We start from the raw sequence: 12,516 nt of genomic DNA, 5'->3' as shown, positions 1-12,516 counted from the left end.
AAGTGGGCCTTAGGAAGCATTACTACAAGCAAAGCTAGTGGAAGTAATGGAATTCCAGCTGAGAGATTCAAAATCCTAAAAGATGATGCTTTTAAAATGCTAAACTCAATATGTCAGCAAATTTGGAAAACTCATCAGTGGCCAGGGGACTGGAAAAGTTCAGTTTTCATTCCAATCCCAATGAAGGGCAATGCCAAAGAATGTTTAAACTACTGTACAATTGCACTCATTTCATATGCTAGCAAGGTTATGCTCAAAATCCTTCAAGCTAGGTTTAGGCAGTATGTGAACCAAGAACTTCCAGATGTACAAGCTTCAAAGAGACAGAGGAACCAGAGATCAAATTGCCAACATTTGCAGGATCCTGGTAAAAGCAAGAGAATTCCAGAAAAACACCTACTTCATCTTCACTGACTATGCTAAAGCCTTTGACTGTGTGGATCACAAAAAATTGTGGAAAATTCTTAAAGAGATGGAAATACCAGACCACCTTACCTGTCTCCTGAGAAATCTATACATGGGTCAAGCAGTAAACAGCTGGAACTGGACATGGAACAACTGACTTGTTCAAAATTGGGAAAAGAGTAAGACAAGGCTGTATATTGTCACTCTGTTTATTTAACTTCTATGCACAGTACATTATGTGAAATGTCAGGCTGGATGAATCCCAAGCTGGAATCAAGATTGTCAGCAGAAATATCAGCAGCCTCAGATACGCAGATGATACCACTCTAATGGCAGAAAGTGAAGAGGAACTCAAGAGCCTCTTGATGAGGGTAAAATAGGAGAGTAAAAAAGGTGGCTTGAAACTCAACATTCAAAAAATTAAGATCATGGCATCTAGTCCCATTCAGTTCAGTTCAGTTCAGTCACTCAGTCGTGTCCAACTCTTTGCAACCCCATGAATCACAGCACGCCAGGCCTCCCTGTCCATCACCAACTCCCGGAGTTCACTCAAACTCATGTCCATCAAGTCGGTGATGCCATCCAGCCATCTCATCCTCTGCTGTCCCCTTCTCCTCCCACCCCCAATCCCTCCCAGGATCAGGGTCTTTTCCAATGAGTCAACTCTTCGCATGAGGTGGCCAAAGTATTGAGTTTCAGCTTTAGCATCAGTCCTTCCAATGAACACCTAGGACTGCTCTCCTTTAGGATGGACTGGTCGGACCTCCTTGCAGTCCAAGGAACTCTCAAGAATCTTCTCCAACACTACAGTTCAAAAGCACCAATTCTTTGGTGCTCAGCTTTCTTCACAGTCTGACTCTCATGGGAAATAGATGGGGAAACGGTGTCAGACTTTATTTTTGGGGGCTACAAAATCACTGCAGATGGTGATTGCAGCCATGAAATTAAAAGACACTTACTCCTTTGAAGGAAAGTTATGAAAGTTATAACCTAGATGGCATATTCAAAAGCAGAGACATTACTTTGCCAACAAAGGTCCATCTAGTCAAAGCTATGGTTTTTCCAGTGGTCATGTATGGATGTGAGAGTTGGACTGTGAAGAAAGCTGAGTGCCAAAGAATTGATGCTTTTGAACTGTGGTGTTGGAGAAGACTCTTGAGAGTCCCTTGGACTGCAAGGAGGTCCAACCAGTCCTGGGTGTTCATTGGAAGGACTGATGCTGGTCCTATTACTTCATGGCAAATAGAAAAAGAAAAAGTGGAAGCAGAGATAGATTTTATTTTCTTGGATCCAAAATCACTGTGGACTATGACTGCAGCCATGAAACTAAAAGACACTTGCTCCTTGGAAGGAAACCTATGACAAACCTCTTCAGTTTATTAAAAAGCAGAGACATCACATCCCTGACAAAGGTCCATATAGTCAAAGCTATAGTTTTGCCAGTAGTCTGGTATGGATGTGAGACTTGGAACATAAAGAAGGCTGAGTGCTGTAGAACTGAGTGCTTTCTAACTGTGGAGCTGGAGAAGATTCTTGAGAGTCCCTTGGACAGCAAGGAGACCAAACCAGTCAATTCCCAGAGGAAATCAACCCTGAATATTCATTAGAAGGATAGATGCTGAAGCTGAAGCTCCAATCCTTTGGCCACCTGATGTGAAGAACTAACTCACTGGAAAAGACCCTGATACTAGGAAAGATAGACAGCAGGAGGAGAAGGGGGTGACAGGATGTGATGGTTGTATAGCATTACTGACTCAATGGACATGAGTTTGAGCAAACTTTGGGGGATAGTGAAGGACAGAGAACTCTTCTGTCCACTGGGTCAAAAAGAGTCAGAAACCACTTAGCCACTAAATAACACCTTCACTATAGAGCTGAAATAGCTTCCAGTCAGACCTCAAATTCTAACGTAGTCTCTTCAACAAAAACCTACTGCCTTCCAACCTGTTTCACTTCCCCCTATTGTCACTGAACAGATTTTCATTCATTTCCCAATCTAGTCCCCCACTACCTCTCATGTGTTTTTTATTTGCATCTTTCTTTATATAGGTTATGGACAGAAGCATTATTTTCTCATCTTGTATTGTCCTCCTCCAACACTGAACTGCTCAGCTCAGATATCATTTCATCTATCATTTCAACAAGACACTCACATCCTTGTCTCCCTTGGCAATTTTCCCCACCATTATTTCCATCTTACCAATTCCTTGAAAGTATATCAGCTGGGAGCCAATTAAATCTGGGTTTAAATTGTCTCATCACTTAGAGTTCCATGAATCTCTGGGCCATTAAAAATGAATGAAATAACATTTACTGAGAAGTGGTATTTAGTCAGAAGGTATTATTCAAGAACATAAAGAAATTCAAAGTGGTACAAAGTGAAGCTGGAGGGATGGCTCAGTGTTTGCCCAGGTTTCCTCACCGCAAAAAAATGATTCTAATAATGCAGTGTTGTTATGAGAGTGAAATGAGATAAATCATCACCCATGCAGTGAACACTGAGTGACGGCATAGTTCAGGCCTCGGAATGAAAGAACACTCTTCTCAGAAGTGACAGACTTCTCACTGGGAGAGAACATCCCTAAATTGATCTTTCATTCTATCAAGCTACCACTCCTCTTTCATTTCTAAACTTATTAATAGACACGTCTACACCCACTTCCTCTACATTCTTCCCACCTCTTAATTTCACATAATCAGGCTTCTGTCCTAACCACTCCAAATTAAAACCATTCAAAGAAAAGAGTTCTTTAACAACCGAATTGCTGCTCTTTCCTCCCTTGATTTCCATGACACAGTAATCTCCCTAATTATTCTCAAACTTTAAAACTATCTATCTCATTTACAATCACTTCTTTCAACTCCAAACTTTGTCCAAAGAACTTTACTTAAAACTCTCCTATTCACGGATGGAATTCATATACCATCATGGCTTCAAGCCACCATAACAACAATAGCGACAACCACAAGGATAACCAAAACCTAAGGAGCATTTGCTATGTGCCAGACAATCTTTTAAGCACTTAAATGAGTTAAGTATTAACTCATTTAAGTGCTTAAAAGTACTTAACTCATTTAAGTGCTTAAAAGAATGTCTGGCATATAAGCACTTAAATGAGTTAAGTATTAACTCATTTAATCCTCACACTCACCCTATGATGCAGACACACAATTATTATCCCTGTGTTATTGGTGAAAAAAAATTGAGACACAGAAACCTTTGAGCAGATAACTCAAAGGATTGGGGGCAGGAGGAGAAGGGGACGACAGAAGATGAGATGGCTGGATGGCATCACTGTCTCGATGGACATGAGTTTGAGTGAACTCAGGGAGCTGGTGATGGACAGGGAGGCCTGGCGTGCTGCGATTCATGGGCTCGCAAAGAATCAGACACAACTGAGCGACTGAACTGAACTGAAACTCTCTTAAGTTCTAAGTCCATATTTCTTTTTGTTTGACACTAGTATCTTGAACTTAGATGTTCAAAGTTAAAAGTTTATTATCTTCTCTAAGAAAAAAAAAGACAACTCAAATTGCCATTTTGAACTTTCTGTTTTAATTAACAGTACCACCATTTCTGCGTCCTAGGGAGGCCAGCTTGAGGAGTACACACATGTGCAGTAGCACAGGTCCCTGTGTTCAGAAGGGCCCAGACCTGGTTTAAAACTCTGCAGCCACCACCTTGAAATTCTTAATAATTTTAAACACAGGGTCCTGCATTTTCATCTTGTACCGGGTTACGTAGCTGACCCTGCTCTTAACCTCAAAATGCACCCATAGGCTTATTTTTATGCTAAAATTAAGTCAAATTGGTACCTGATGGCTCAGACAGTAAAGAATCAGCCTGTAGTGTGAGAGACCCAGGTTCCACCCCAGGGTTGGGAAGATCCCCTGGAGAAGGAAATGGCAACCTACTCTAGAATTCTTGTCTAGGAAATCCCACGGAGACAGGAGCTTGGTGGGCTACAGTCCATGAGGTTGCAAAGAGTCAGACACAACTGAGCGACTAACACTTTCACTTTCACTTATATTTATAAAGTAGCTGTTCTTGTCCTTAATACCATCACCTCTAACAAGTTTCTACTCAACTATTGGTTCTGCTATCTTGAGCTTCCCTAATCTCTATTTCAGGTGCAGTTTGATGATGCACCTGATTACTAGCAACAGGAAACCCATGATTTGTCTATGTAGAAAGAGAATGCAGAGTATCACATTATTACATGTGATGGAGTTCAAATAAAGTATTTGATGATTTTAAATAGTGATATCTGATTTTGACAGTTTCATAAATTTGAAAAGTAAATATCATTATGTATATATGTATATATGATATTTACAAGCCTATAATGGGCTTTCACTTACTGAATGTTCTATCTTGAAAATAGTGATTCATAACACTGTTATTCAAATGGGGATTGAAATTAATTTACTAGCAAGTGTCCACATGAAATTTTTGAAAGTACCAATGTTGGATATCTACAAATATTAATTAGAAACATCCTGTTAACTATGCTTCACAATTTCTCAAGTTTTTTCAAAGACTACAAAAACAATCAAAATATTTTCTCTAGTGAGTCAGCTAGCCAACTCAAGGAGAAAATGCCCACACCGGTCTCTTTCCTAACTGCCAGCCAAATCAAACTGCAACTCAGAAAAACTTTCCAGAAAAAAAATTAATGTACGGCTAAAAAGAAGATACCATTATCCAGGACTAACACTGAGATATATCCTAATAAAGTAGATTCTAAGAAAATGAATCCTTTGGGCATCCAGATAAAAATACCAAACCATTTAAAAATGAGAAAAGAATTAAATTGGTCTCAGACTGTTCCACTAAAACATTCTGTACTACAAAACAGTGAAAAGCCTAAAAGGCTTTCAAAGAAAAGAAAACAAAACCCCAATACTTTGCAATCAACCAAACTGTTTTTTCAAGAGTCCAAATATACAGACAACACAAAATGTTCAGGAAATTAATCTTTTTTTAAAAGAAACAGACAACTAAAAAATAAATGGAAGAACTGTAGCAAAAGAGCTTGCAGTGAACACTGTCCACATGACTGTAGGAAGAAGACGAAAACAACTTATTAAGTATGGTTACAGAATTGAATATAAATATTTTCAAACTTGTCAATGTAGAATTAATGTATTTAACAAAAGTTGGTTAGAAAATAGGTAAAAATAGGAAGATGGTGTGAATACTTCAATCTTCTCATCTTTTATAGCCACAAGTCAAAAGATAGTTTTGAATCTAATAGTAATAATATTAACTAACATTTACTGACTGTACACCATGTACCAGGCATTGCATAGAGTACATGGCATGAATTATATAATAAAATTCTTCATAATAACCCTAAGTGAAAAGCCATTTATTATCTCCATATTATAGATACTGTAACGGAGGCTTTAAAAAACTTGTTCAGAATACATTAGTCTGTAGATGGTGAAGCCAGATTCAAATACAGATATCCTGATTCCAGGGGCCATACACATTAGAATACGTTATACACTTAAAGATATAAAACTAAAGACCATATAATCTGCTTTAACTGAGTGATACAGGGAAGAGAGAAGATATAAAGAAGTGAAAATATACTAGTTTCACCATACTTTTGGTATGTGCTAATGTACATGATGTGCTAATATATGTGAAGGAAAAAAATGACTACCTGGGCAATATATTTGTCATATTCATGGAAAACTGTACATAATTCCTTGGCAACACATTAGGAATCTCACCAAGCTGTTTTTAATTCCTACATAGAGCTACACAGTTTCAAAATACTATCTAATTTATTTTCTTAGGATCTATTGATAAGGATTGTATTGTCAGGACAGACTAAATTAACCTGTAGTAACAACTTCAAAATTACATAAACTGGAAAAAGAAAAGGTTCAATTTGTATTCATGTCTCATATGTGTTATAGATCAGGAGGGAGCCTCTACTCAGCACAGCCGCTCTCGGAGTTGTGCTAACTGAGCAACCACCATCTCAAATATCGTAGGTCACAGTGCCTGAGAAAGTGTTCTATAAGATGCCTCACCAGCAATTAAATGCTTGGTCCAGAAATCACAAATGAAACCTCTACTTACAACTCTTTGGCCAAAACCATTACATGATTCAATCCAACTAGAAAAGCACCAATAAATACAATCCCAGAATCACCAGACGGGGGCAAACAACACTCATGATTACCATGTAAGCATTTAGTCTGCTGCCACATTCTTCTTACTACAAATAATGCCACAATAAATAGTCTTGTTAAAAAACTTTCTGCACATGTATACGCATATCTATATTATAAATTCTTAGAGTGGAATAGCTGGTCAGAAAACATGTCCATTTTAATGTAGATGAGTATTATTAAATTTCCTCCAACAAGGTTTTTGTTTTGCTTTGTTTTGTTTTTAATTTACATTTCTTTAATAATGATTGTGGGCTTCCTTGGCAGCTCAGACAGTAAAGAATCTGCCTGCAATGTGGGAGACCCAGGTTTGAGCTCTGGGTCGGTAAAATTCCCTGGAGAAGGGAATGGCTACCCACTCCAGTATTCTTCCCTGATTGAGAATCTATGCCAGATTCATTTTTACTTTTAAATCTCATTCACGTGAGATTTGATTCTTTAAACGAGTAATGTAAATACGCAGCTTCCTTTGCTTTCTCCAGATGGCCAGAGAATTAGCTGATTCAGTACAAGTTACTGAGCCATCTATTTTTCCTTGCGGTGGTTGGGAAACCATACACTAATTGAACATTTGCATTTGAGTCTATCTCCTAAATCACCATTATGTGATACTGATCTATCGCTAGTGCCAATGTCACACCAGTATAATCACTAAAGTTTTATAATACATTTGATCATCTATTAATACTAGAGTTAGGCCATATTATCTTCTTTTTCCAAATGACCTTGATTATTCATGTAATTATCTAATTAATTTTCTCAAATTTTTACATTAACTTACCTAGTTCCAGAAAATATCATTGTTATTTTTATAAGGATTCATAAAGGTAGATAAATTTTCATTTTTAAAAAATTAGTAATTTTATCAAAACAGAAGGTATACATTTTCCTATGCTTAACTCTTTCTTTGTACTCCCAGTTCAGTTTCAGAGTCTTCTTTGGAGTAGTTCTATAAATTTTTATTTACCTTAGAAGTGAAAGTGACGTCGCTCAGTTGTGTCCGACTCTTTGTGACCCCGTGGACTGTAGCCCACCAGGCTCCTCTCTGTCCATGGGATTTTCCAGGCAAGGGTCTTGGAGTGGGTTGCCATTTCTTTCTCCAAGGGATCTTCCCAACCCAGGGATCAAACCTGGGTCTCCTGCATTGCAGGCAGACGCTTTACCCTCTGAGCCACCAGGGAAGCCCAAAGTGAAAATGAAAGTCGCTCAGTTGTGTTCGACTCTTTGCGACCCCACTGACTGTATAGTCCATGGAATTCTCCAGGCAAGAATACTGGAGTGGGTAGCCTTTCCCTTCTCCAGGGGATCTTCCCAACCCGGGGGTCGAACCCAGGTCTCCTACATTGCAGGCGGATTCTTTACCAGCTGAGCCACAAGGAAAGTCCAATATTTCTTTAAGCCCCCTTTTTTGGTGTGGGGGGGGGCCAAGAATACTGGAGTGGGTTGCCATTCCCTTCTCCAGGAGATCTTCCCGACCCAGGGATTGAACCCAGGTATCCCGCATTGTAGGCAGACGCTTTACCGTCTGAGCCACCAGGGAAGTGCTATGTAATTTCTCTTTGTTTTTGTTATTGCTGTTGCTTTCACAAATCAGCTCTTGCTTTCACTATATATTAATCACGACTGAAATAGTATCTTCAGTATTTAAACTGAGTACATTTTGCTTTAAGGTTTTTGAGAGGCACACAAGCTCTTTGATTTGTGTACGTTTAATGAGAAGATTGGTCTGACTTTGTAAGTTTCCTGACTTAAGACAGCAGCAGTACCACTGCACACAAAGCACAGATGTGAGCAAAATGCTGAGAGCTCTATTTTCTACTGTGTTCTCCAGAGACAATACTGGGTAAATAGATCTCTCTGGAACAGATGACTGAAGTTTTCATGTGTAGAAAAAGCTAAAAGGATCAAGCATAAATGCAATGTTAATATTTCAGACAGATTTAACTTCAGTCTGAATGTTACTGGATTTATGTACACCTCCAGACATTGATTCACTTTAATATATACTTTTAATAATTTTTGCATTGTAAATCTTAGTTGAATCACAAATTCTATCTTATTTGGAAGTTTGCTATCTAAGAAAAGGCTTATTTTTAATGGCAATTCATTTTACTGCATCAACAGTATTTGGATCCAAAATCTCTGATGCCTTGTAACATTTACTCAGAGTGACACATGCAATTACGGGATTTTAGAACTAAAAAAAAAAGGAAAAAATACATTCATCTTTTAGAGCATTTTTTTTTTCTCAACCATGGAAAAGAATTAGGGGAATTACACAGGGGAGATTTTTAAAAATAAAACAGTACCACTTCTGCTTCCCCATGACCTTAATCCCTTGCCCACAAATGGCAGTCACTATTTAGTGAGATGCTGTGTCATTACCCAGGTGTGGCATGGAAAATAAGGAAAGGGGGAGGGAGGTTCTCGGGTTTCCCTGGTGACTCACAGCAGTAAAGAATCCACCTGCAATCCAGGAGACCCTGGTGTGATCCCTGGGTTAAGAAGATCCCCTGAAGAAGGAAGTGGCAATCTACTCCAGTATCTTTGCCTGGAGAATCCCAAGGAGAGAGTAGTCTAGTGGGCTATAATACATAGGGTCACAAAGAGTCAGACACAACTCTGACTAAACAACAACAGGGAGGTTCTCAACCACTTCTCCTGGGATTATATAGCAAAAGAAAGTAAGACTTAGGAACACGGTGATTTTCTTGGCATCACAGTACTGATGGCAGTAAGTACAATACTTCTCCCTTGACTGGCAACTCCTTCCACTCTATCACACCTGTATTCAATAATGTTAGAAAAGATGACATAACCAGAATCAAAGTTACCAAAAGGCTTTTCTGGTACCACTTGCTTTTCACCAACACACATCACGAATAAAATTAACTATTCTTTCCTCTAGTAGTGAGCTTCTCTGTTGGCTCAGTCGGTAGAGTCTGCCTGCAATGCAGGAGACCTGGGTTCAATCCCTGGGTTGGGAAGATTCCTGGAGAAGGAAATGGCAACCCACTCCTGTATTCCTACCTGGCAAATCCCAAAGACCGAGGAGCCCGGTAGGCTACAGTCCACGGGGTCCCAAGAGTCAGACATAATTTACCGTACCTTAAGTACTATTCATAAAACTAGTGCAGCTCATAAGTGCTAACACCCAACAACTTCGTGTTGTTTTCTGTTTTATGCATGGCTGTCACTTCCCCAGCCAGATTATGAGATCCATTACAGAAGGATACAAAGCATATTCATTTCTGTCTTCCCAGCACCTAACACAGTTCCTTCCACATTCTTATTTTCACCAAGTATTTCTGGAATTAAATTCAACCCAAAGCTATATTCAAGGATCATATTAAAGTCTGAGTAAAAATGACTCAAATATATCAGATAATTACATTATAAAGTTCAGTTTAAAATGAATGTTTGAAGATCTCTCTGCAGGCTCTTCTATTTAATTTGTGAAATTTTTCAAAGTACACTAAATCAGAAGGAATTATGTCCATTAATTACTTTGACTACCTTTTCCTTTCATAAAAACATTAACCTAATCTTTACATCTTTACCTTTATATCTTTTATAAAGAACCAATTCATCTTATGTTAAACTTGCAAACCATCTTAATTCCATCAATACCTTTTGCACTGCACAATATAAACATAATTCTCCTCTTCTCTTTTTTCAGACTTAGTATGATTATTAATTTATTAATTATAGTACATCATTGCAAATGTACATAGTTATGTGCATGCTCAGTTGCTAAGTCGTGTCCAACTCTTTGCAACCCCACAGACTGTAGCCCGCCAGGCTCCTCTGTCCACTGGATTTTCACAGCAAGAACACTGAAGTGGGTTACCATTTCCTTCTCCAGGGAATCTTCCCAACCCAGGGATCAAACGCGTGTCTCCTCCGTCTCCTGTATCACAGGCAGATTCTTTACTGCTGAGCCAGCAGGGAAACCCAGTGTTTGTAAATGCCTAATACTAGGAAGAAACAATGAAAACTGAGCTATTTCATAGGTTTTCTCTAAGGAGTACAATATAAAAAAGCACAGGGAATGAAAAAAAAAAAAAAACTTCAATGTTGCTCCCTGTGTGTCTTCATGGACCGAATCTTTCAGCATGGGACCAGAAAAGAAAGACCAGGAGGACAGAAAGAGAAAACAGCAGCCATGGCTCCTGACATCACTATGCGGTTAAGGTGAACATCCAGAGTTCTCTCTCTGACTGAATTGACTCAAATGGATTTATCAAAAGAGCCTGTTAAAATCTGTAACTGACAGTGCACTTCTCTTAGCTGGAATGGTACATCTCTTCACCCTCTTATATCCCTACTATCATCTTATGTTTCTAAACAGATAACTTCTTACTATCATAGTAAACAGAACATGGGAAGCTTAAGCTAATAAAAGCCCCCATACATCCCCAAATTTCATATTCTACTTAAGAGTATAAAGGCAGAATCTTATATTATACATACCCTGTTCAAAGCTGCCAGGACCAATTTGTGAATATCATTCCTGAAACACTGCTTTTCAATCATATTTAGCTTATGCTGATATTCAGTATCTTCCCTGTATTCTTCCGGGATGCCTAAATGCAAAATAAATACACATCATTTTCTCATAAAAGATTTAGGCTGAATAGAATGTCATTTATTAGGAATGATTATAATTAACCCAACAATACATATGTTGTACATTTTTCTAATACATGGTTCTTTATCAAAGAAATAACTCTAAAGTTTAAGAAATTTCTAAAAATTGTTCATCACTGAATATAAAATAAATACACTGTATGTGGATGTTTACTGAACTTAAAGTAGCAAGAAGTTACTATGGTGGAGCAATTTTATGGAACCAACAATCTCTTTTTTGTGTATTAACAAATAGTCTGTACTTACTACAAGAAGCTAGATTTTTATGCAGTGGTGGACAATTTGAAAAAAAGTTCAAAGTTATTTGGACTCTAACATAAAAATGTCAGATATGAAAGGTAGACATAAGAGAGTAGCAGGAATAACAGTGGAAAATTCAGCATTATGATGGTAAAGAACATGTAGTTTTATCAAAAGTCCTCTAAGGCTGTATAAAAGTATTAAGTAACTTAAAACATACTTTATTAAGCTACATTGTAGCTGAACTATCCCAAAATGGTTGAAAAACAGGAAGTCAAAAAATATTGAACATATACAGAACAAATAATAGAACATGTAAATAAAATAATTGTGAACAATGTTTCTAAAATCTATGACTATAAAAATAATTATTAATAAGCAATACCTTATAATCTTTCACTTCAGTAATTTGTAGTAATAAAAGTAATAAGGTGGCTGCATATAAGTTTTCATTTACTTAACAAAAATTTAAATGCCAACAATACATGCAAAGGATTTTGCCGCATGCTGAGAATACCACAATGAATTTGACAGGCATGATTTTCACCCTCCTGGAACATTCAGTGCTCATTTTAAAATTTATTCAAATAGGTCCTGACATTTACTACAGCTGTATGACCTTGGACAAGCCACTTAAACTCTTAGTGTCTCATTTTCAGTAACCAAGACCACATTAATTTCTAAAGCTGCCTATTATATCACAAGGAGATGTAACCATTAAGAGCAGTCCTGTTGAAATGTAAAAGCTTCATGCTAAATGTAAGGAATCTTACTAACTGTCTTTCTTACATTAAGACCAAATGAACACTCCCAAAATTTCATCTCTGGTCTTTGCCATATCACTTGAGGTTCTACTACCCAGAATCGATATAATTTCCTTACTAAATAATAGTCCTTTAAACTGTTTGAACTGCAAACTTTTTGAAGAGGGGATCCATAACCTAATCATCTCCAGATTACCAAGAGTTCCAAGCACAGCTCTTTAGGTATAACACCTGTTCAATAGCCACTTGCACAAATGTGTCTTTAGAA

At 37.8% G+C, this 12,516-nt stretch overlaps 1 protein-coding gene across 3 annotated transcripts in view; it reads right to left on the bottom strand.

Moving 5' to 3' along the window:
• The window catches only part of LRRK2 (leucine rich repeat kinase 2), a 210,429-nt gene that overhangs the window by 148,759 nt on the left and 49,154 nt on the right, over positions 1-12,516 (bottom strand). For all 3 annotated transcript variants that reach the window (XM_070370619.1, XM_070370618.1, XM_070370620.1), the window contains one exon: positions 11,068-11,180. In XM_070370619.1, the coding sequence (XP_070226720.1) occupies positions 11,068-11,180 (113 nt within the window). The remainder of the gene's footprint in view (positions 1-11,067; positions 11,181-12,516) is intronic.

The sequence above is a fragment of the Bos mutus genome, chromosome 5 (assembly GCF_027580195.1).
Source record: "Bos mutus isolate GX-2022 chromosome 5, NWIPB_WYAK_1.1, whole genome shotgun sequence".
Taxonomy (NCBI): domain Eukaryota; kingdom Metazoa; phylum Chordata; class Mammalia; order Artiodactyla; family Bovidae; genus Bos; species Bos mutus.
Note: the sequence above shows the minus strand (reverse complement) of the source record. Positions and strands in the feature narration are given on the sequence as shown.